Below are 26,722 nucleotides of genomic sequence, written 5' to 3'. Positions count from 1 at the left end.
AAGATGAAGCCCCACCGCATTTCTTTTCTCAAGGAAAGCCCTGATGAAAATCAGAGCCCTAAATTTTTTAGACATTCTTTACAACTCGTAAGAAGAATTTATTCTTGCTCGCGTTGGATCCTCAAAATACCAGTATCCTCAAAATCAATAGCCCTAATTTTCTAATTCTGCTGTTCCAGTGTGCTAATTGAACATTTTTTTTTTTAATCAAATATTAGTAGAATATTCTTGTTGTATTAAAAAAAAACCTATGTCTTGAGATAGCGCAATGTGATTGATCTTTGTTTAGTAATGCGTTACCCAGAGTTGGATCTCAGCTACTGCAAACCGCAGTAGCTTTTTGGTTTTTACCAAAATGGAAAAACCAAAAAGTCAAATGTTCTATGGTAACAAAATAGACTTTGTCTCTCTGTGGCAATGCATTATCCAAAGTTTAATCTAAGCTGCAGAAATTAGCAGCAGGGCCCAAAATGTGATTCCTGTGATGAGATTATGCAACACTGTCCTTATAATAATCCAAACAGAATCAGAAGAAAATAATCAAATAATTCTATGGTGATAAAGGGGAGTGATCATTTCTTGGTATTACGGTTCCCAGTGTTCAACCGCAGCTATCCCAGGGGCTGGAATTGCTCGAAGACTTCGGATTAGCGTTCCCATATAATCAAGGATGAAAAACAAGATGACAATAATAAAGTGAATTACTATGGCATAGGGGTTATGAGTCCCCCCTTCAAAAAAGGGATAAAAAGTCAACCTTATTCAAAAGTGAACTAAATTTACTGTATAAAGTGCTCAAGGGCTCATGTTGTCAGCTCAATTTGGCTGTCACCAAAAGTTCAGTAAGTGGATCATGGTTCCAGCGGTAGCTGCAACCTTCTAAAGAGTGAACAACAGCCCATAGTAACCAAAAGCTAAAAAACGCATTTTGAAAAAAACTGCCTAGTAAAACAAATGCCACCTGACACTGACTCAGGAATGGTAATTATTATTTCGGTTCATCTTAAAAGTAAAAGTTTATTGCGAAAAGAAATTTATGGTGATTTTGAAAAAAAACCTGAAGCCCCTCGAAAATAACGTCAGGTCAAAATGAAAAGTATACCATTGAAATCAGCATGGTTGAAAACCTTGCTCAGGGAAATTACAGTCCCCCTCCTTGAACAACAAGGAAAATCACGTTTTTGCATTGGTAGTACTAATCTGTCTCCCTTTTTTTCAATAGACCTAGCGGGTTACCAGAACATCATAGAGAGATACTTTAGAGCTCATTCAAAACCTATTTCTTATATCTACTTTCTTTTTATAAATTCCGCCATCTACAAGAGCCATATGGCACTAAAATGGCACTTTATAATCCATTTCTCAAGGGGTGGCACTAGCAGGCTACCAGACTATCGTAGACATATTTTTATAGCTTATATAGAAGATATTACTCATATTTACGTCCTTCCTATAAATTTCACCATCTGCAAGTTCCAAATGACATTAAAAACGGCACTGTTGGTACCATGTCTTAAGTGGAAATGCTGGGGCTATTGGGCTAGCAGAACTTTTGAGCGTTATGTTTATTGACTCATTTGAAAACTATTGCTCATTTCTACGTGCTTTTTGTTAATTTTACCCTTCGTAAGTGCGATATAGCACTGAAAACAACACTTTTGGTGCCACTTCTTAAGTGGAAACGCTCAGAAGTACAAAACAAGTGCTGCTGTAATAATTATGTTCCAGAACCCTTAAATGGAGGTTTACAAGAAACCCACCTGTACACTCCCCCTCCCAGACCCCTTAGTAAGCTTCATAAATTGTCTTCTCACCAGTAAGCTACTGCAACGTTAGCAGGCTACCACACCATAGTAGATACATGTTTAATGGCTCAATTAACAGCTATTGCTTATATTTACTTGGTTTTTACAAATTCTACCATCTATTAGATTTAACAGATGTCAATGTTAGCTAGTTTCTTTGGACGATTAGCAATGAACTCTTTGTCATGGTTGAAGTATTAGCTGCAACCTAGTAAAGAGCGAACCACAGTCCATAGTAACTAAAAGTAAAAAAATGTTAAAACGGTCTTTTTTCATATTCTTTTTTTCCAGGCTTAGCGGGCTACTAGAACATCACAAAGAGATTCTTAAGAACTAATTCAAAAGCTGTTTCTCATATATATGTGGTTTATATAAATTTCGCCATCTGCAAGTGCCATTTGGCACGAAAAAGGCACTTTTTATACCATTTCTCAAGTGATGGAGCTAGCGGGCTACCAGAACATTGTAGAAATATTTTTGATAGCTCATATTAAAAAGTTTGGCTCATGTCTATGTTCTTCCTATAAACCCCCTATCTGCAAGTTTCAAATTACATTAAAAACGACACTTTTGGTGCCATGTCTCAAGTGGAAAACCTGGGGCTAGTGGGCTACCAAAACTTTTTAGGGTCATGTTTAATAGCTCATTTGAAAACTTTTACTTACATCTAAGTGCTTTTTATCAATTCTACCATTCGTAAGGAAGATATTGCACTGGAAACAACACTTTTGGTGCCAGTTCTTAAGTTGAAAATCTTGGAAGTATAAAAGGGTATCATTGTAATATTTATGGTCGAACACCATTAACTGGATGTTTGCAAGAACATCTCCCGCATGTTCTTCTTCCTGGCCCTCTTAATAAGCTACGCAATTAAAGTCCTAAAAAACCAATATATTAAATTAGATTATTAGAAGCCTGGTTCTGTTAGTACAGCGCTGGACTTCAAATTAGATTACCATGCGTTCGATTCCTGCTTGGATTTTTTTTTGATCATGCTTTTTACCTTCTTATAATTATTTTTCAGATAATTCACTTTTTTTGCCAATGTGATGCACTCTTTTTTTTAAAGTATATCCCGGGAAGGCCCATTTTAAACCTGTTACTTATATTTACATGCTTTTTATCAACTTTCATATCCATAAGTACCATATAACAGGCAGTGCAATCGCGCTGCCTAAGTAAAGAACGAACTTGGCAGAATGTATTATTTTTTTCATACCAGGGCACTTCGTATCAAAGGAATTGTCGTAGAAAGTTCGAAAAGGGCTCATTCGATTGGAAATTGGAATGGCTAGTGCCCTTTTTAATAGTCGAAAGTGATTGAAAGGCAACTAACACCCCTTCCACGCCCACCGTTTCCCCAAACATATCCAATCAAAATTCTGAGATAGCCATTTTGTTCAGCGTAGTTGTTTTTGAGACATAAATTATGTTTTTGAGGAGGACACTCGCCCACAGTCCTCAGGGCAAGGGTTGTAAGTTATGCCCTGGGGGTATATAAGATTATTATAGAAAGTATTATTAAAGAAACTTAAAAAAAAGGCTCATTCGATTGAAAATTCAAAGGGCAAGTGCCTTTTTTTATAGTCGAAAGTGATTGGAGGACAACTAACCCCCCTCTCACGCCCACCTTTTTCCCAAATCCATCCAATCAAAATTTTGAGACAGCCATTATGTTCACGCAGTTGAAAGTTCTGGAAACTAGGTCTTTGAGGATGACAACTCCCCCACAGCCCTCGGGGCAAGGGTTGTAAGTTATGCCCTGGGGGCATATAAGGTTTTTATAGAAAACGTTGTCGTAAAAACTTCAAAAAGGGCTCATTCGATTGGAAATTGAAATGGCTAGTGTCCTTTTTAATAGTCGAAAGTGATTGGAGGGCAACTAACACCCTTTCCGCGCCCGCCATTTCCCCAAACATATCCAGTCAAAATTTTGAGATAGCCATGTTGTTCAACGCAATTGAAAGGTCCAGCAATTGTATCTTTGAGCTGGACACTCCTCCCCATAGTCTTCAGGGCAAGGGTTGTAAGTTATGCCCTGGGGGCATATAAGGTTTTTATTGAAAGTGTTGTCGTAAAAACTTTAAAAAGGGCTTACTCAATTGGAAATTCAAAGGGCTAGTGCCCTTTTTAATAATAGAAAGTAATTGGAAGGCAACTAGCCGCCCTCTCACGCCCACGATTCCCCCAAACATTTTTTGGGGACTTCGTATCGAATTATTTTTTTTCCCATGCTAGGGCACTTCGTATCGAACGAGTTGTCATAGAAACTTCAAAAACGGCTCGTTCGATTGGAAATTGGAATGGCTTGTGCCCTTTTTAATAGTCGAAAGTTATTGGAAGGCAACTAACACCCCTTCCACGCCAACCATTTCCCCAAACACATCCAATCAAAATTTTGAGATAACTATTTTGTTCAGAGTAGTTGATTTTCACATAGAAGTTATGTTTTTGAGAAGGAAACTTCCCCCACAGCCCTCAGGGCAAGGGTCGTAAGTTATGCCCTGGGGGCATATAAGGTTTTTAAAGAAAGCTTTGTCTTAGAAACTGCAGAAAGGGTTCATTCAATTGGACTATTAAAAAGGGCTAGTGCCCTTTTTAATAGTCGAAAGCGAATGGAGGGCAACTATACCCCCTCTGACGCCCACCTTTTCTCCAAACACATCCAAAAAACATTTTGAGATATCCATTTTGTTCAACGTAGTTGAAAGTTCTGGAAATTACGTCTTTAAGGATGACAAACCCCCTCACAGCCCTCAGGGCAAGGATTTGTAAGTTATGTCCTGGGGGCATATAAGGTTTTTATTGAAAGCTTGAAACTTGTAGAAACTTGAAAAATGGCTCATTCGATTGAAAATTCTAAGGGCTAGTGCCCTTTTTAATAGTGCCCTTTTTCTCACACCGACCTTTTACCTAAATACATGAAATCAAAATTTTTAGATAGTCATTTTGTTCAACGTAGTTAAAAGTCTTAGAAATTAGGTCTTTGAGGATGATAACCTCCTCAGAGCCCTCAGGGTAAGGTTTGTAAGTTATGACCTGTGGGCATATAAGGTTTTTATAGATAGCGATGTTGTAGAAACTTCAAAAAGGGCTCATTCGATTGAAAATTAGAAGGGCTTGTGCCCTTTTTAATAATCGAAAGTGATTGGGGGATAACATACACCCCTCTCACACCCACCCTTTCCCCAAACATATCCAATCAAAATTTTTAGATAGCCATTTTGTTTGAAGTAGTTAAAAAGTCAGGAAATTATTTTTTTGAGGATGACACTCCCCCCACAGCCCTCAGGTCAAGGGTTGGAAGTTATACCTTGGGGGCATATAAGGTTTTTTCTAATAGAAAGCGTTGTCGTAGAAACTTCAAAAAGGGCTCATTCGATTGTAAATTCAAAGGGCTAGTGCCCTTTTCATAGTCGAAAGTGATTGGAGGGTAAGTATTCCCCCTCTCACTCCCACCATTTCCAAACACACATCCAATCAAAATTTCGAGATAGCCATTTTGTTCAACGTAGTTGAATGATACTTCCCCAATAGCCCTCAGGGCAAGGGTTGTAAATTTTGCCCTGGGTGTATATAAGGTTTTTCTAGACAGCGCTGAAGTAGAATCTTCAAAAAGGGCTCTTTCAGTTGGAAATTGAAAGGGATAGTGCCCTTTTTAATAGTCGAAAGTGATTGGAGGGCAACTAGCCCCCCTCTCGCGCAAACTATTTCCCAAAACATTTTAATCAAAATATTGAGATAGTTATTTTGTTCAACGTAGATGAAATTTGGTCTTTGAGGATGAAAACCCCCTCAAAGCCCTCAGGGCAAGGGTTGTCAGTTTTGCCCTGGGGGCATAATAGGTTTTTATAGAACGTGTTGTCGTAGAAACTTCGAAAAGGACTTATTCGATTGAAAATTGACAGGGCTAGTGCCCTTTTTAATAGTCGGAAGTGATTGGAGGACAACTAATCCCCCTCTCACGCCCACCATTTCCCCAAACACATCTAATCAAATCTTTGAGATAGCAATTTTGTTCAACGTAGATGAAAGTTCTATAAATTAGGTCTTTGAGGATGACAACCCCCCCCCCCCCAGACCCTCAGGGCAAGTGTTGTAAGCTATACCCTGGGAGCTTATAGGTTTTTTATAGAAAGCGTTGACATAGATACTTCAAAAGGGCTCATTCGATTGGAAACTGAAAGGGATAGTGCCTTTTTTAATAGTTGAAAGTGATTGGAGAGCAGCTAACGCCCCTCTCTCTTCCACCATTTCCTCAAACACATCCAATCAAAATTTTGATATAACCATTTTGTTCAACGTAGTTGAAAGTTCAGGAAATTAGGTCTTTGAGGATTACAACCTCCTCACAGCCGTCAGGGTAAGGGTTGTAATTTATGCCCTGAGGGCATATAAGGTGCTTATAGAAAGCGTTGACTTAGAAACTCAAAAAGGGCTCATTCGATTGGAAACTGAAAGGGCTAGTGCCCTTTTTAATAGTCGAAAATGATTGGAAGGCTTGAGATTTCATAGGCAGCGCGATAGCGTTTCCTAAGTAAAGAACGGTGTGGGCACAAAGTATTATTTATTTTTCTTTTTTCTTTTCTTTCTTTTCCATACCAGGGCACTTCGTATCAAAGGAGCTGTCGTAGAAACTTCGAAAAGGGCTCGTTCAATTGGAAATTGGAGTGGCTAGTGCCCTTTATAATAGTCGAAAGTGATTGGAGGGCAACTAGCCCCCCCCCCCACGCCCATCATTACCCCAAACAACTCCAATCAAAATTTTGAGATAGCCGTTTTGTTCAGCGTAGTTGATTTCCCGATAGAAAATATTTATTTGAGGAGGACACTCTCCCACAACCCTCGGGGCAAGAATTTTAAGTTATGCCCTGAGGGCATATAACAACGATGTTGGCACAATACATCATTTATTATTTTTTTCTTTAGAGCAGGGTACTTCATATGGAAGGGGTCGTCGTAGAAACTTTAAAATGGGTTCATTCGATTGGAAATCGAGAGTTCTAGGGCCCTTTATAATAGTCAAAAGTGATTGGAGGGCAACTAGCCCAAACGCCCATGATTCCTCCAAACACATTCAGAGATAGCCATTTTTTTCAGCGTACTCGATAGAAAATATATTTTTGAGGAGGACACACCCCAACAGCCGTCAGGGCAAGTGTTTTAAGTTATGCCCTGGGGGCATATAAGGTTTTTATAGAAGACGTTGTCATAGAAACTTCAAAACAGGCTCATTCGGTTGGAAATTCAAAGGGCTAGTAGCATTTTTAATAGTCTAAAGTTATTGGAGGGCAACTAGCCCCCCCCCCAAGCCCCTCATCCCCCCCATAAATCGAAACGAAATTTTGAGAAAGGCATTTTGTTCAGTGTAGTTGATTTCAAGACAGAAAATATGTTTTTGAGGATGACACTCCACCGCAACCCTCAGGGCAAAGGTTTTAAGTTATACCCTGGGGGCAAATAAGGTTTTTATAAAAGGTGTTGTCGTAGAAACTTCAAAACAGGCTCATTCGATTGGAATTTCAAAGGGCTAGTGCTTTTTTTAATAGTCGAAAGTGATTGGAGGGCAACTAGCCCCCCACCCCTATCATTCCCACAAACACATCCAATCAAAATTTTGAGATAGCCATTTTGTTCAGCGTAGTTGATTTCCAGATAGAAAATATGTTTTTGAGGGGGACACTTTACCAAAACCCTCAGGGCAAGGGTTTTAAGTTATGCCCTGGGGGCATACAAGGTTTTTATAGAAGGCGTTGTCGTAGAAACTTCAAAACAGGCTCATTCCATTCAAAATTCAAAGGGCTAGTGCCCTTTTAATAGTCAAAAGTGATTGGAGGACAACTATCCCCCCCACCCCCCACACCCATAATTCCCCCAAACACATCCAATCAAAATTTTGTGATAGTCATTTTGTTCAGCGTAAGCTAGCTGATTTCCAGATAGAAAATATGTTTTTGAGGAGGACACTTCCCCACAATTCTCAGGGCAAGGGTTTTAAGTTATGCCCTTGGGGCATCCAAGGTTTTTATAGAAGGCGCTGTCGTAGAAACTTCAAAAGGCGCTCATTTGATTGGAAATTGAAAGGGATAGTACCCTTTTTAATAGTCGAAAGTGACTGGAGGGTAACTAGCCCACCCCCACGCCCATCATTCCCCCAAACACATCCAGTAAAAATTTTGAGATAGCCATTTTTTTCAGCGCAGGCTATTTGATTTCCAGATAGAAAATATGTTTTTGAGGAGGATACTCCCCCGCAACCCTCAGGGCAAAGGTTTTAATTTATGCCCTGGGGCATAAATAAGGTTTTTATAGAAGGCGTTGTCGTAAAAAATTCGAAACAGGCTCCTTCGATTGGAAATTGAAAGGACTATTGCCCTTTTTAATAGTAATAAGTTATTTGAGGGCAACAAGCCCCCACCCCCACGCCCATCATTAACCAGAACACATCCAATCAAAATTTTGAGATAGCCATTTTGTTCAAAGTAGTTGATTTCCAGATAGAAAATGTGTTTTTGAGGAGGACACTCCCCCGCAACCCTCAGGGCAAGGGTTTTAAGTTATGCCCTGGGGGCATATAAGGTTTTTTATAGAAGGCGTTGTTGTAGAAACTTCAAAAAAGGCTCATTTGATTGTAAATTCACAGGGCTCGTGCCCTTTTAATATTCGAAAGTGATTGGAGGGCAACTAGCCCCTCCCCCACGCCCATCATTCCCCCAAACACATCCAATAAAAATTTTGAGATAGCCATTTTGTTCAGCGTAGGCTAGTTCATTTCCAGGAAGAAAATATATTTTTGAGGAGGACACTCCCCCACAACCCTCAGGGCACGAGTTTTAAGTTATACCCTGGGGGCATATAAGGTTTTTATAGAAGGCGTTGTCGTAGAAACTTAAAAACAGGCTCATTCGGTTGGAAATTCAAAGGGCTAGTGTCCTTTTTAATAGTTAAAAGTGATTGGAGGGCAACTAGGCCCCCCCACGCCAATGATTGCCCTAAAGACATCAAATCAAAATTTTGAGATAGACATTTTGTTAAGGGTAGTGGATTTTCAGATAGAAAATATGTTTTTGAGGAGGAAACTCCCCCATAACCCTCAGGGCAAGGGTTTTAAGTTATGCCCTGGGGGCATATATAGTTTTTATAAAAGGCATTGTCTTAAAAACTTCAAAAGGGACTCATTTGATTGGAAATTCAAAGGGCTAGTGCCCTTTTTAATAGTCAAAAGTGATTGGAGGGCACCTAGCCCCCCCCCCCCACACAAGCCCATCAGTCCCCCAAAGACATCCAATCAAAATTTTGAGATAGCCATTTTGTTCAGCGTAGGCTAGTTGATTTCCAGATAGAAAATATGATTTTGAGGAGAACACTCCCCCAAAACCCTCAGGGCAACTGTTTTAAGTTATGCCCTCGGGGTATATAAGATTTTTGTAGAAGGTGTTGTCGTAGAAACTTCAAAACATGCTCATTCGATTGGAATTTCAAAGGTCTAGTGCCCTTTCTAATAGTCAAAAGTGATTGGAGGGCAACTAGCCCCCCTTCCACCCCCATCATTCCCACAAACACATCCAATCAAAATTTTGAGATAGCCATTTTGTTCAACGTAGTTGATTTCCGGATATAAAATATCTTTTAGAGGAGGACACTCCCCCAAAACCCTCAGGGCAAGGGTTTTAAGTTATGCCCTGGGGGCATATAAGGTTTTTATAGAAGGCGTTGTCGTAACAACTTCAAAACAGTTTCATTCGATTGGAAATTCAAAGGGATAGTGCCCTTTTAATAGTCAAAAGTGATTGGAGGACAACTACCCCCCCCACCCCTCATTCCCCCAAACACATCTAATCAAAATTTTGCGATAGCCATTTATTTCAGCATTGGCTAGTTGATTTCCAGATAGAAAATATGTTTTTGAGGAGGACACTCCCCCACAACCCGCAGGGCAAGGGTTTTAAGTCATGCCCTGGGGACATATAAGGTTTTTATAGAAGGCATTGTCGTAGTAACTTCAAAACAGGCTCATTCGATTGGAAATTCAATGGGCTAGTGCCCTTTTTAATAGTTAAAAGGGATTGGAGGGCAACTAGCCCCCCCCCCACGCCCATCAATCCCCCCAACACATCCCATCCAAAGTGTTGCATATCCATTTTGTTCCGCGGAGGTGATTACCCGATAGACAATGTGATTTTTAGGATGATCATCCCCCGCAACCCACAGGGCAAGGGTTTTAAGTTATGCCCTGGGGGCATATAAGGTTTTTATAGAAGATGTTGTCGTAAAACTTCAAAACAGGCTGATTCGATTGGAAATTAAAGGAGCTAGTGCCCTTTTTAATAGTCGAAAGTGATTGGAGGGCAACTAGCCCTCGAAAGTGATTGGAGTAGGCTAGTTGATTTCCAGATAGAAAATATGTTTTTGAGGAGCAAACTCCCCCACAACCCTCGGGGCAAGGGTTTTAAGTTGTGCTCTGGGGGCATATAACAACGATGTTGGCACAATGTATCATTTATTATTTTTTCCTTTTAGAGCTGGGCACTTCGTATGGAAGGGGTCATCGTAGAACTTTTAAAAGGACTCATTCGATTGGAAATCGAGAGTTCTAGGGCCCTTTTTAATAGTTGAAAGTGATTGGAGGGTAACTAGCCCCCCCATCATTCCTCCAAACACATCCAATCAAAATTTTGAGATAGCCATTTTGTTCAGCATAGTTGATTTCGACATAGAAAATAAGTTTTTGAGGAGGACATTCCCCCACAGCCCTCAGGGCAAGTATTTTAAGTTATGCCCTGGGTGTATATTAGATTTTTATAGAAGGAGTTGTCGTAGAAACTTCAAAAAAGGCTCATTCGATTGTAAATTCAAAGGACTAGTGCCCTTTTTAATAGTCGAAAGTGATTGGAGGGAAGCTAGCCCCCCCCCCACAGGCCCATCATTCCCCCAAACACATCCAATCACAATTTTGGGATAGCTATTTTGTTCAGCGTAGGCTAGTTGATTTCAAGATAGAAAATATGTTTTTGAGGAGGACACTCCCCCACAACCCTCAGGGAAAAGGTTTTAAGTTATGCCTTGGGGGCATATAAGGTTTTTATAGAAGGTGTTGTCGTAAAAACTTCAAAACAGGCTCGTTCGATTGGAAATTAAAGGAGCTAGTGCCCTTTTTAATAGTCGAAAGTGATTGGAGGGCAACTAGCCCCCCCCCACCCCCTCCACCCCCATCATTCGCCCAAACATATCCAATCAAAATTTTGAGATAGCAATTTTGTTCAGCGTAGGCTAGTTGATTTCCAGAAAGAAAAAATGTTTTTGAGGAGGAAACTCCCCCACAACCCTCAGGGCAAGGGTTTTAAGTTATGCCCTGGGGGCATATAAGGTTTTTATAGAAGGCGTTGTCGTAAAAACTTCAAAACGAGCTCATTCGATTGGTGAATAGTCGAAAGTGATTGGAGGGCAACTAGTCCCCCCCCCACGCCCATCATTCCCCTAAAGACATCCAGTCAAAATTTTGAGATAGCTATTTTGTACAGCGTAGTTGATTTCCAGAAAGAAAATATGTTTTGAGGAGGACACTCCCCCACAACCCTGAGGGCAAGGGTTTTAATTTTTGCCCTGGGGGCATATAATGTTTTTATACAAGGCGTTGCCATAGAAACTTCAAAACAGGCTCATTCGATTGGAAATTCAAAGGGCTAGTGCCCTTTTTAATAGTTGAAAGTGATTGGAGGGCAACTAGCCTCCCCCGTGCCCATCATTCCCACATGCACATCCAATCAAAATTTTGAGATAGCCATTTTGTTCAGCGTAGTTGATTTCCAGATAGAAAATATATTTTTGAGGAGGACACTCCCCCACAACCCTCAGAGCAAGGGTTTTAAGTTATGCTCTGGGGGCATATAAGGTTTTTATAGAAGGTGTTGTTGTAGAAACTCCAAAAAAGGCTCATTCGATTGGAAAATCAAAGGGCTAGTGACCTTTTTAATAGTCGAAAGTGATTGGAGGGCACCTATCCCCCCCCCCCACACGCCCATCATTCCCCCAAACATATCCAATCAAAATTTTGAGATAGCTATTTTGTTCAGCGTAGGCTAGTATATTTCCAGATAGAAAATATGTTTTTGAGGAGGACACTCCCCAACAACCCTCAGGCCAGAGTTTTAAGTTGTGCCCTGGGGGCTTATAATGTTTATATGGAAGGCGTTGTCGTACAAACTTCAAAAGAGGCCCATTCGATTGGAAATTCAAAGGGCTAATGCCCCTTATAATAGTCAAAAGTTATTGGAGGGCAACTAGCCCCCCATAATTCCCCAAAACACATCCAATCAAAATTTTAAGATAACCATTTTGTTTAGCGTACTTGAATTTCTGATAGAAAATATGCTTTTGAGGATGACACTCCCCCACAACCCTCAGGGCAAGGGTTTTAAGTTATGTTCTGGGGGCATATAAGGTTTTTATAGAAGGTGTTGTCGTAGAAACTTCAAAAAAGGCTCATTTGATTGGAAATTCAAAGAGCTCGTGCACTTTTTAATAGATCGAAGTGATTGGAGGGAACCTAGCCCCCCCCCCGCCACACGCCCATCATTCCCCCAAACACAACCAATCAAAATTTTGAGATAGCCATTTTGTTCAGCGTAGGCTAGTTTATTTCCAGATAGAAAATTCATTTTTGAGGAAGACACTCCCCCACAACCCTCAGGGCAAGGGTTTTAAGTTATGCCCTGGGGGCATATAATGTTTTTATAGAAGTCGCTGTCGTAGAAACTTCAAACAGGCTCATTCGCTTGGAAATTCAAAGGGCTAGTGCCCTTTTTAATAGTCGAAAGTGATTGGAGGGCACCTAGCCCCCCCCCCCCTACGCCCATCATTCCCCCAAACACATTTAATCAAAATTTTGAGATAGCCGTTTTGTTCAGCGTAGGCTAGTTGATTTCCAGATAGAAAATATGTTTTTGAGGAGGACACTCCCCCACAACCCTCTGGCCAGGGTTTTAAGTTGTGCCCTGGGGGCATATAAGGTTTATATGGAAGGTGTTGTCGTAGAAACTTCAAAAGAGGCTCATTTGATTGGAAATTCAAAGGGCTAGTGCCCTTTTTAATAGTCAATAGTGATTGGAGGGCAACTAGCCCCCCATCATTCCCCCAAACACATCCAATCTAAATTTTGAGATAGCCATTTTGTTCAGCGTAGGCTAGTTTATTTCCAGATAGAAAATATATTTTTGAGGAAGACACTCCCCCACAACCCTCAGGGCAAGGGTTATAAGTTATGCCCTGCGGGCATATAAGGTTTTTATAGAAGTCGGTGTCGTAGAAACTTCAAAAAAGGCTCATTCGATTGGAAATTCAAAGGGCTAGTGCTCTTTTTAATAGTAGAAAGTGATTGGAGGGCAACTAGCCCCCCTCCCACGCCCATTATTCCCCCAAGCACATCCAATCAAAATTTTGAGATATTCATTTTGTTCAGCGTAGTTGATTTCCAGATAGAAAATATGTTTTTGAGGAGGACCCTCCCCCAAAACCCTCAGGGCAAGGGTTTTAAGTTATGCCCTGGGGGCATATAAGGTTTTTTTATAGAAGGCGTTGTCGTGGAAACTTCAAACAGGCTCATTCGCTTGGAAATTCAAAGGGCTAGTGCCCTTTTTAATAGTCGAAAGTAATTGGAGGGCACCTAGCCCCCCTCTACGCCCATCATTCCCCCAAACACATCTAATCTAAATTTTGAGATAGCCATTTTGTTCAGCGTAGGCTAGTTGATTTCCAGATAGAAAATATGTTTTTGAGGAGGACACTCCCCAACAACCCTCAGGCCAGGGTTTTAAGTTGTGCCCTGGGGGCATATAAGGTTTATATGGAAGGCGTTGTCATAGAAACTTCAAAAGAGGCTCATTCGATTGGAAATTCAAAGGGATAGTGCCGTTTTTAATAGTCAAAGTGATTGGAGGGCAACTAGCCCCCCATCATTCCCCCAAACACATCCAATCAAAATTTTGAGATAGCCATTTTGTTCAGCGTAGTTGATTTTCAGATAGAAAATATGTTTTCGAGGAGGACACTCCCCCATAACCCTCAGGGCAAGGGTTTTAAGTTATGTTCTGGGGGCATATAAGGTTTCAATAGAAGGCGTTGTCGTAGAAACTTCAAAACAGGCTCATTCGCTTGGAAATTCAAAGGGCTAGTGCCCTTATTAATAGTCGAAAGTGATTGGAGGGCATGTATTCCCCCCACACGCCCATCATTCCCCCAAACAAGTCCAATCAAAATTTTGAGATAGCCATTTTGTTCAGCGTAGGCTAGTTGATTTCCAGATAGAAAATTTATTTTTGAGGAGGACACTCCCCCAGAACCCTCAGGGCAAGGGTTTTAAGTTATGCCCTGGGGGCATATAAGGTTTTTATAGAAGGCGTTGTCATAGAAACTTCAAAAAAGGCTCATTTATTGGGAAATTCAAAGGGCTAGTGCCATTTTTAATAGTCGGAAGTGATCGGAGGGCAACTAGCCCCTCCCCACGCCCATCATTCCCCAAAACACATCCAATCAAAATTTTGAGACAGCCATTTTGTTTTGTGTAGTTGATTTGCAGATGGAAAATATGATTTTGAGGAGGATACTCCCCCACAGCTCAGGGTAAGGGTTTTAAGTTATGCCCTGGGGGCATATAAGTTTTTTATATAAGGTGTTGTCGTAGAAACTTCAAAAAAAGCTCATTTGATTAAAAATTCAAAGGGCTAGTGCCCTTTTTAATAGTGGAAAGTGATTGGAGGGCAACTAGCCCCCCCCCCCCATGCACATCATTCACCCAAACACATCCAATAAACATTTTGGGATAGCTATTTTGTTAAGCGTAGTTGATTTCCAGATAGAAAATATGTTTTTGAGGAGGACACTCCCCCACAACCCTCAGGGCAAGGATTATAAGTTTTGCCCTTTGGGCATATAAGGTTTTTATTGAAATCTTTGTCGTAGAAACTTGAAAAAGGGCTCATTCGATTTGAAATTCAAAGGGCTAGTACACTTTTTAATAGTCGAAAGTGATTAGTGAAATTTGTTGTTGTTGTTGTTGTTTAGACCAGTGCACTTTGTATCGAAGGAGTTGTCGTGGGAATTTCGAAAGAGGCTCATTCGATTGAAAATAGAAAGGGCTGATGCCCTTTTTAATAGTCGAAAGTGATTGGAGGGCAACTAATCCCCCTTCCACTCCCACCCTCTCACGCCCACCCTCGCATTAGCCCTTTATGTTTGAAAACTAAATGTTGCCTTAAGATTAAATCAAAATTCACTGTGATAATGCTAATTTCTAATAAGGCATCTGAGTAGTATCCCAAGAACGACTGAGGTTATTATGTTCAAACTTTCGGGGCCACTTTTGCTCTTAAAACTTAACCAAATCAAAATAGCGTTAGTGTATCCAAGCTATCATAGAAAGTAAACAGATTTTTTTTGCGAATGGTATCAAGTTTTCCATTCCAGGTCAACTAGAGGAGGTATGAAACTAAATTAAACAGTACTATTTGTATCCAGATTTTTATAATGGTTTATGGTGTTAAAAATTGCTTAAAAGTTTTCTACAGCATCCAAACAAAAGGCCAAACTATAGTCTTAAAAAACGAAAAGATTTAAAGTGTTATTTCCTTTTTCCCTGAAAAGACTATGTCAATATAAAACGAACAGAAATTAATTAAAAAAAATTTGCCACAAAATAAGTTTTTCAAAGAAAAGTAAATAACTCCATTAAAACAAAAATGAGTAAAAATAAAATCAAATAATCTACCAAGCGTGAAACTACCACAAATCAGCATCGATAAATAAATGAAACCCAAAACGAACAGAAATTACAATAAATAACCGAGTCAAACTCAAAACGAGCAGAAATTAACATAAGCAGGGCGCAAAACCCATATGCCTTCCCAAGGCCAGAATAAAATTTGCACTTTACTGAAAAAATACTAATGAATGTGCATTGTCAGTTTAATATACATATACTGATATTTAGTAATTAAAATGCTAAAATTGTTTGATTTATTATGTTGTAAATTATATTTTATGGTAGCTGAGTGGTGTAGTCGTAGATGCCTTTATTCTCCCTTTATAGGGGAGATAAACTCTGGCCATAAGGTAATTAAACTTTGGTAGCGTGCCTTAGGCTATGAACGAACTAATGAGGCGTACCGACTGGGTATGTTCGAGGGGCTAACGGCAGATTGTAGAGAGGTTGTCTAAAATACAATACTTTTATTTAATTAACATATAATCATTCCAGATATAGATACTCTATTGGGGTTGGCTGTCCCAAGTAGGCTAGACCACAAGTCTCAGAAACTACAATAATATATAATAAGAAACTTAGACAATTACAATGATATGACAAGATTCCAAGGTATTTCTAAAAACAACGGACCAGAGGTCAGTCCGGTATAAAGTTAGTATATGTCTCCCCCTTCCGATAAAATGTATCTTTTATACATTTTTATCAACCACACCTTCCTTTACCCAACCCACGTAATAGCAAGGAAGTGGTGATTTCTCAATTTCCCGTTAAACAGAAACTTGGCAGGATATGTTCCTTATCTTAATAAAAAGTGGTATTTCTAAACTTCGTATTTGCGTCTTATATATTTTTACTAAATTAATAATTAACTAAATCAGAAAGCTTTACCACAATACTACCCATTTAGAGAAGAATTGTCCCAATTCTCAATATTTTACTTTTAAAACAATTTAATTTTGTTTACAGCTATTATGCTGCCATCTTTGGATCATTATGTGCATCTACCCTCAATGGGTTTCCTTAGGGTCATGTTTTTGGTCCAATATAGGCCATGTTCTTTTTTCGTCGAAGGATTTCAATTTGAAATTCATCCTTGTTTCTGTTTTTCTCTGTCTCTAGGACTGAAAAATACTCTTTTTACCCTTTTTCATATGCATATTTTGTTTTAACTTGACCCCAAGCGGCTTTAGCATTATATTAGTGGTTCTACTTAAATTAGATTTCAAGTTATATTAGAAACTCTTATGAATTATTTGAGTTTAAATTTAATTCCCATTAATAATTTAATTTATCTGTGTGATGTGGTTGGTATACTGTTTATTTTTCGGTTTAGAAATGCCTTGGATAAATTACACATAACTTTTTTGATTTTTAAATTTTCATATATTTTTCCAGCACAAAGAGTTTTCACATATTTCAATGACATAAGCCATTTGGGCTATGTAGTACATTCTCTAGGCCTAAATTAAGTTCTGATTTTATCTCACTTTCTGATGAACTTGTACTAAAGTCTGTAATACTGGTATAGTTTCCAAAATATCAGTTGATCAAGTATGGTATGGTTTCTAATGGTATGAGATGATAGTATCAGGATACATTCGAAGTGGCTTCAAAATTTGTTACTTTCCAAAAATGTGTCAAATAATGATTGAAAAAGAATGGATCCGAAATGATGCTACGAAAAATTTGATTTCCAAAAAAATAGCTACGATTGTATCCAAAGTGAATATTCATATTAGAATACAGATTAAGCAAAATTTGTTACATATATACAGTAAAAAGAAACATTCGCAATTTGTATATATCGCTGTATTCTTTTTTTTAACGAAAGTTAATTACTATTAATTACTGTCTCATGTTTTTAATTACTCCAAAAATAATATCCTGCTTAAATCGAAACATTATGTTTCTTGCTGGATTATTCTTTCAAACTTAATACTTAACGGATTATTTCACAATAAAAAGTATTTATATGTTGACTCGAAGTCAAACCTTTACATATTCATTAAATCACTAGTTAAACAGAGCATATATATACAAGCAATGTGTAAAAACTTACACAAGTATTGTTTTTATTCGCAAAACTAGATGGAACATTTAACTACTGGCTAAAACTTAAAGCATTTTTGAAAATAAAACACGGTATAGACTAGCATTAGAATTAATTCCAATCATTGTTTTGTTAATTGCTTATGAAATATTAATCTAGAATACTTCTTGAATGATATAAAAATAAAAACACAAATACTCAACATTTAATTCAATATATTTACATAGACAGTTTAGGTTATATATACATATATATATATATATATATATATATATATATATATATATATATATATATATATATATATATATATATATATTAACAGAAGTTATGTTGATACATAACTTGATTGTTAAAAACAAATAATAATTATGTACTCTAATAATTTATTTAATCACTGCAATATTTATTTTTTGTACAACTTTTAAATAAGTTTGTCAAGACTTTTATACGATAAGTCCTAACTGAAATTAAAACATTTACAAAACAAAAGCAACTCCAACAAATAGATTTATGCACTATAATTGATAACTGTGATTAGCCTCTATATAAGCGCTTGGCAATAGTTCACATAACATGACTTTGCTCAAACTTTTCAGACTTTTGAGCTTTCTAATTCTTTTCGAATTTTTGGTACTTGAGACATTTTTATAACGTTTTTGTCTGTAATCTCTCTTTTTTTCAGCTTTAATGTCCTTTTGGTATAAGGCTCCATTTACAGCTTAGATCTGATAAGTTAAAAAAAATTTTGCTGTTCACCTTATACCTGTTAGCCATTATCAATTAACTTGGCCTGTACTCTGAAGGTTTGCTTACCAGGACTGCCTTCTGGTAGCTCCTTATAACGTTTCTAGGTCCTCCTGTCATGGGCTAAATCTAAAAGGACTATTATGAACCCGCATACACAATAATTAATTATTTATAGTATTGCCATATTTTTTGATTTGTTGCCACAATTTTCTCTTGGGATATTCTTTTTTCAGAAAAGTGGCTCTTCTGCAGAAAATACCTGGCCTTCATGGCACACAGTAATTTAGTTTTAGACATACAAGTGACAATGACTATTTTCACTTTAACTTCCCCACATTTTGTGGTGTTGTATTAGGTTTCAAATTCAAATTAAGTCATTACGGTTATTTGGTGCCTTCTTTTATTTTTTCAGGCCATTTTAGTAATTTTTCTTAACACGACTCCCACATAAGAGAGCAAAATTTTTTCCTGTCTACTTGGAGCATTTCTCCAATATTTCTATTAATCTAGGAAATATTTCTCCAATATTTCAATTTTCATACTAGTCTTGTTTGGTCAGTTCAATATGTGCGTATAACAGAGTTTAACTGTCTCCATTAAGTTTCTTCTCCTTTAATTTTATCTGACTATATTTTCAACTTGAACCCTTCTCTTTTTTTTGATTATTTACTTCAATGAAGCCTAAGGGTTTTTTTCAAGTCTTTTTCCGCTTTTTCAGTAAAATAGGTCTTTTTTTAAAGCCTATATTTATATGTTTCATGTATTTTCAAAACCCTTAAAAAAGTTTTTATGCTGATTGCCCTTCTATGGTCAAATTCATTATCTCCATATTTTTAAGAGTTTGGGGGGGGGGGGGGGGTCTATTTTTTTTTTATTTTTTTTTGCAACCTGTATTTTTTGAAATTATTTAAATTTTTTCTTCCGAAAGTTTTTGTGTTAGAAAAGTACTGTAGTTTTTCAGCTGATTTTTAGAACACTTTTAATTAAGTTTTGCCCCGCATTTGCTAGTTCTCATTTCTTCCTTGAAATGCAATTTTTACGATATACTGGTTGCCAATTTTATCCCAGCTTTAATCACTATTTTATTTGCCAAAGAAAGAGAGACAATAATTCCCCTGGCAAGGCTACACAGCTTAGAATGCGATTTCCACTATCTGTGGTTTATTGATAAGCTTAAATATGGGAACGTTGTATGAATGAATTTCTGTTGATTACTGCAAGTTCTTTTGTTGTGTAATGTTATATTTTAATTTCAAAGAAAAAGTGAATACGTTTAGTTTCTTTTAGGGTTCGACGGCTTGGGATTTGGGTGTTTGGGTTGGCACAGGTGAAAACCAATTGTTTAAACTAGGATTATTCTGTGCCAGTTCGTTTTCTCAGATCCAAAACATCGCTAGAGTTAAAATTATTATCTTGAACAATGAACTGTGGTTTGCTTGTGACGATGGGGTTAATTTTTATTTTGGCTTATTTTTAATGGATTTTATCGTTGGCTTACTCCTCCTGGTAAGTTTTTAGGTTATAACATATTTTTATATTGCTTTCGGTTCTTTTTACTTAGCACCTATTCCTTTCCTTCTAAGCTTATTCTAAGTTTCGCTTCAATCTTTATAGTGCTTAATTATTGTCTTAAAATTTTTTTTCTTTTTCACCTAGTGTAACTAATAAAAAAAATTACTATATTATACTATAACTAATTTTAATAAGATTACAGCTAGCTTGTACATGTATTGCGCAATTAATGTAAACTCTTGCTGTTTTTCCTATTATAATTGTTTTAAAATTCTTCAAAAACATTTGTTTCTAATTCGACTGGAAGTGTCACCTCAGGCAGAGATCAGTAGATGCATTGCATGTACTTAACAACGAGAAAACCAGCAGTGATTGAGCTCCTCCAAATTTGCTAGTTTCCAATGACCCTATTTCCGTAGTCAAGCCTCCTTCGTTTTTTTGTTTAACAACCCCCATTTTTTTTAATATACATATCAAAAGAATTGTCTTTTAATGCTGATTCTAAATATATAGTGAATATTAAGTTTACCTTAACCCGTATAAAGTTAGGAATTTGAACGTTAACTATTGTAATGTAAACTGTAACGTCCTGTGTAATTGTTTCTGTAATATTATTTCTATTTAGTTCCTGGATACAATCTACTTGTAGGCTAATTTGAATATAAGGGACAATTGGTTTCACTCTATTTGATTTCTACTATCAGACCGTGTTTTATCTTATATACACTCTACCTAATATTTAACTAAACTCTACTGATGTTTAATCAGACTACACTTGAGGATGATTTGGCATTGAATAACCGTAAGAGTAGACCAGAGTTTTCAATATTAGCTATCCCAAAAAGATACATTGCCTTCTCTTTTTGTCCTAATGTGGGTTTACATTCTTTGTTAACAAGCATGAACAGTGGCTTGTTTTACATCTACATGGCTCAAAAGCAGCCATGGTTTAAAATTCAAATTTAAACTTTCTTCGGACAAATTTTGTGCTGCTAATTCAGAATTTGAACTTTTTCTAACACCATTATTCAGATGAAGGTCCTCTGTGTAGGTAAAGGAGACCCTTTTAAGACCCATCCCCATGCCTCCATTTTCTGCGATTGTAGAAAATTGTGATTTCTGTTATGCAGAGCTCCCATCACAGCTGGGTAACAACTCTTTTTTTTTGCTTCCTTCGGCGACTTTTGCTAAGCTTCCACATTTGTTTTCTTACTTATAAGGTTACTTTTCTCGTTTTTCTTTTCATTCCTTTCCTCAAGTACTTTAATTATATATTTATATATCTTTTCCTTCCCTTTGCTTGTGAAACTACACAACTAACCTAGTATTTGTTAGCTTTAACAAAGTTAATTCTATTGCTTATTACGTCGGAAAATGCCATATTTCCGAAGCACCTCTACTCCTAAAACACTCTAAAAGGGCAGATTCTAAAATATAATTGCTCGGACCTCACTTTGTGTGCTTCCTTTGCTAAATTGTAGCACTGTTATCCTTGAACAAGAAGTCCCAAGCCTGTACCCGTAGAAAGGCTGAATTAGGACCCTATTTTCTACTATTATGCCTTAAATTATTCTGTTACTACCAACGTTTCATCGGTCCAGCTAGATTTTGTTTTTCTTTACGTATTATCTTTTATTTTATTATTTCAATTCACGGTACAAATACTTTATTATTTAGTAATATACGGCACTACTACATTGCATTTATTACTAACACTAAAAAAATACTTGCTTCTACTTGCCAAAAACTAGATACTGTATTTTTTTTTCTATTTTACAATTCTTGATCGAGCCTTTTTTCCATTTTTTCTATTGTACCCAAATCCTTGAGGGGATACAAATCTATTTCTAATAGCCAAAGTTCGAGCAAAGCTGCTGAAAGTTTTGCGAATTCGAGCGCCACTAAAAGTGAAGTACATTTACTTTCCCCTTCTAATACGGTCATTTCGATTTTTTTTTGTATTTTGCAACCTTATTTAGTCTCCTCGACCCAGTTTTCCAACGGCCACCAGTTGTTGTGAAGTGTATTTTATTATGGTATTTGAGTGTTGTAGTCGTAGATGCCTTTATTATCCCTTTATAGGGGAGATAAACTCTGGCCCTAAGGTACTTTAACTTTGGTAGCGTGCCTTAGGCTATGACCGAACTAAAGAGGCGTACCGACTGGGTATGTTCGAGGGACTAACGGTAGATCGTAGAGAGGTTGTCTAAAATACAATACTTCTATTAAATTAACATGTAATCATTCCAGATATAGATACTATATTGGGGTTGGCTGTCCCAAGTAGGCTAGACCACAAGTCTCAGAAACTGCAATAATAAATCATGAGAAACTAAGACTCTTACAATGATAAGACAAGATTCCAAGGTATTTCTAAAAACAACGGACCAGAGGTCAGTCCGGTATAAAGTTAGTATATGTCTCCCCCTTCCGATAAAATATCTCTTTTATACATTTTTATCAACCACACTTTCCTTTACCCAACCCACGTAATAGCAAGGAAGTGGTGATTTCTCAATTTCCCGTTAAACAGATACTTGGCAGGATGTGTTCCATATCTTAATAAAAAGTGGTATTTCTAAACTTCGTATTTGCGTCTTATATGTTTTTACTAAATTAATAATTAACTAAGTTAGAAAGCTTTACCACAATTAAAGTTATAAAAGTAAAAACATTTATATTTTTTCAGTAAAGTGCAAATTTTGTTCTGACAAAATTTTATACAGTCCCCTTCCCTGGGGACTGTAGGGGAAAGTCATCCTTAAAGACATAATTATTACATTTTTCAACTATGCTGAAAAAATGGCTTTCTCAATATTTTGATCGGGCATTTTTGAGGAAAAATGATTGTGGGAGGGGAGCTAGCTGCCCTCCAATGTTTTGGTCACTTAAAAAGGACACTAGAACTTTGGATTACCGATCAAAGAGCTATGTCTCGATCTTCTATGATTACTGGTTCGATACGATCAACCCTGAAAATAAAACAACAAAAAACAAATAAACACGCATTCGTGATCTGTGTTCCGGCAAAAAATGCAAAATGTCACATTTTTGTACATATGAGCTTGAAGCCTCTATAGTTGGGTATATGCTGAATCTGATGGTGGTCATTTTCATTAAGATCACTTGATGTTTTGGGAGTTTTTCTCCCCTTTTTCAAAAATTGGACCAATTTTCTCTGGCTCGTAATTTTCGATGGGTAACATTAAATTTGATGGATTTTACTTATTTTAACAGAGCATCAAAATTCGATTCTTTTGATTAATCTTTTTTTTTATCAAGATCCTGTTTCTTAGAGTTTTGGTTACTATTGAGCCGCATCACCCCTTACTTATAGTTCGTTACCAAGAACTGTTTGATCTTGATAGACTATAGCATTTTGACGAGCAGGATTCACTTAAACTCTTTTGGTTCCGTTAGAAATTTCTAGCTGTAGCATTAGAAGTAGCATTAGCATTTACAGTCGCAAGTACTAGCAGTTGCTTATGCAAGTTTTCGCATTCGCAAGGAGTCGTAGTTACGGTTGCAAGAAGATGCAGTCATAAGTAGTTGGAGTTATAAGTAGTCACTCACTTGTCCTTACCTCAGATCAGCCCTTGTCCCAGGCCTTTGGGGGGGGGGCATGTCATGCCCAGAAACATTAGATATTTGACGTATTTACATTTTGGACAAAAGATCCTAAAAATTTGATCGGCTGTATTTGGCGAGGACATCTGAAAACGACGTGTGAGGGTGAAAGGACTGGTTACACTCTGATCACTTTTTAATCTTCAACAGGGCACTAGAACTTTCATTTTCTAATCGAATGAATATTTTCCAGAGCTTCTACGAACACTCCTTCCATGTTAAGTGACCGTGGGGAAAATTCCAACAATTCGTGGGAACAAACTGTAAGTAAGGAGTGACGCGATTCAATAGTAACCAAAACTCTGAAAGCGGAATTTTGGTACCGACAGATATATTAAAAGAATTGGCTTATTATGCTGATTCCATATATATAAGTTTTAATAAGTTTAGTGTTACACAGGCTAGGAGCCGGGGAATATTTGCCTGATTTTCCAGAAAAGGGGGAAACATCCCCTAAAAGTCAAAAAATTTCAATGTAAAGCACACCATTTTGATATCAATAAATGCATAAAAAGAATTGGCTTATTATGCTGATTCCAAATATATAAGAATCATCAAATTAAGTGTTGCCCATCATAAGCTAAGAGCCTTAGAAAATTTGCCTGATTTTTGAGAAAGGGGGTTGGAAACACCCTCAAAAACTCGTGGAACCTTAATGAAAATTTTTCCGTCATATTCAGCATAGTGAAGAACCGTACTGTAGATGTTTCAAGCTTTTCTTATATACAAAAATGTGGTATTTTGCATTTTTTTTTTTACAGAAGAAAGATCACGGATCCGTGTTTATTTTTATTTTTATTTTTTTTACCTAGGGCTGATCTTGTCGAACCAATGGTCCTAGAAGTTAAGGAGAGGACTCATTTGATGTGAAATCAAAATTCTAGCGCCTTTTTTAAGTGACCAAAAAGATTGGTGGGCAGCTAGTCCCCTTCCCATACCCCTTTTCTCTCCAAAGTCGTCTGATCAAAACTTTGAAATAGCCCTTTTTTCAGTATAGTTGAAAAACTCGATAAGTACGCCTTTGGGGATAATATGACCCCTCAGAGCCCCCTGGGGAAAGGGCCGCAAGTTACAAAATCCTCCCATTGCTTATATAATAATATTTTTCAGTGATGATGGAATTGTCTGAAGGAAATTTTACGGGGATGAAATTTCCTCGAAGGAGTTTCCCGTGACTGGAGGAAATTTTCCTGATTTACCGGCATTATTTGAAAAACGAACAAAAATCTAGAAAATAAGGAACAACATTAAAACTCAAAGCGAACAGAAAATATTTTGTATATAAAGGGGTTACCCCCCTCCTCAATACCTTGCTCTCTATGCTAAAGTTTGACTGTTTGTCCCAATTTCTTATGTGAAGACTCCTGAAACACAAGGGTAATTTAATTAGACAAAAAAAGTTGAAAAACTGAAAAAACTTGCCTTTTTTTATTTAGTAAATACATACAACAGTGAAGCTTTATTAGCAGTGGCTCTTTGCTATAGGCAACACTACAGTGTTACCTCTGAAATCCATATCCATCATTTTCATATGTTTCTGTTTTCTTGCCGTGTTCTATGGAAAATTTGAAACTGGATAATAAAAAAAGTGCCATACCAAAGAATATGTTACAGAGGAGTGGCCATTTTTTAACCATTTTTTAAAATTATTTAACTTTTAACCGTTATTAAACCGTCAAATAAAAAAGGCTTATTTTCGATTATTTTTACACTATTCTTAAAGAAAATAGTCATTCTAGAATTTTATCAAAGAATTCTTTAATAAATAATTATTTATTTTACATTTCATCGCTTCCGTAAAATCTAAGCATAATGGAATGAATTTTTGATAGGTTTTAATGATAATTATTTTGTTTTAGGTTGCACAGTTTCTATACAAGCGATATCCAAACCTCTTTCCCTATCTCAGTGGATTTGGCGTAAGAGCGAACCACTTGCAGTGCAACACTGACCATAGAAAACTATCAAGCCATTCGAATACAAGCAACCTTGAACGATCTTCACCTACGAATGAAAAAAGAGATTTTGAGGATAAATAATTTTTCAATTATAAAATGGAGCACCAAAATGGAGGCTCCAATTGTAAATGGAGCCACAATAAAAAAGGGGCTATTAAGGCCCGTAACCAGGGTTTGGGCTGCTTCTCTCCTTTAAATTCCATGACTTTTGGAAAGCGTATCGTGATATTCATAATATGGTACTGTATAGTATGTTCAACAAAATAAACTGCGGGGCCGTGACCAAAAAAAGGGAAGAAGAAATATTCATAGAAAAGAAATAAAAAGAATCAATTCAACGGTTGAACAAAAAGATTTAAACAAGAAAAAACATGCAAAAAACACTAAATTAAGCATCAAAGAGTATCCTCTCGGTGGGTCTTTCCCATTCCAATAAAACAGGCGCCAGATTGCTAGTGCTGATAGAACATCCATTCTCCAACAATTCTTCAGCCCGCAACTCTTTCTTCTCTTCCACTCAAAAAATTGTATTTCTAATATCCTTTAATTATTCACACTTCCCTAGAAAATGAACCAACTTTTCTTCCCACTCTTTACCTTTGGGATAACTGTAAGGACCACTCTTCACTCTAACCCTTCCAAGCTATCTTCTACCTTCTCCAAGTTGTGTAAAATTACCTCTTCAAGAAAGTAACCATTTAATATCATTTCTAGAGAAGCCAGCTCTAAAAGTAGAAGGCTATCTTATAGCCCCAGACGACACCCCTGCTGCCACCTACAACTTTTTTTAACACCAAATATGGGCATAGAGTCATTAGGGAGAACACGTGGTTAATGGTGTCAATGACCTATTTTTTCAAGGTCAATTTGTTGATGTTGTTATTTGAGAACACGTGGTTATAGGGTTCAATGACCTAAATTTCCAAAGGTGTTGATGTTGTTGTTGCTTTGGGCACGTGCATGTTCGAGGTGACTGTTATGCCGTCATTGGGAATTTGGAACACCTGTGCTGTCGACCTCAATTCCCCTTTCGTGAATCAATAATTCCCCTTAGAAACAACAAATTAGTTCCCCTTTCGTGAATCAATAATTCCCCTTAGAAACAACAAATTAATTCCCCTTTCTTGAAAGATCAATCAACCAATGACATCATCCGTCTGACCTTAAAAATTTTCGCCTAGAAACGATTCTCCAGGAATAGATCCAAGTCATTAATGTCTTTGCCTCGGAAACAGTTCTACTGGTCGAACTCTAAAAGATA

The 26,722-nt window shown here is 37.3% G+C and overlaps 1 protein-coding gene across 1 annotated transcript in view; it reads left to right on the top strand.

Moving 5' to 3' along the window:
* Positions 1-26,189, top strand: part of LOC148949080 (G protein-coupled receptor Mth2-like) — a 70,276-nt gene extending 44,087 nt beyond the window's left edge. The window contains exon 7 of the mRNA XM_089092816.1: positions 25,363-26,189. Coding sequence (XP_088948942.1) covers positions 25,363-25,542 — 180 coding nt within the window. The 3' untranslated portion in view covers positions 25,543-26,189. The remainder of the gene's footprint in view (positions 1-25,362) is intronic.
* Positions 26,190-26,722: the final 533 nt, after the last annotated feature.

This window comes from Artemia sp. Qi Xiang Cuo, chromosome 8 (genome assembly GCF_049724085.1).
Source record: "Artemia sp. Qi Xiang Cuo chromosome 8, ASM4972408v1, whole genome shotgun sequence".
NCBI classification, from domain to species: domain Eukaryota; kingdom Metazoa; phylum Arthropoda; class Branchiopoda; order Anostraca; family Artemiidae; genus Artemia; species Artemia sp. Qi Xiang Cuo.
The sequence above is the reverse complement of the archived record's forward strand: the minus strand, read 5'-3'. Positions and strand labels throughout refer to the sequence as shown.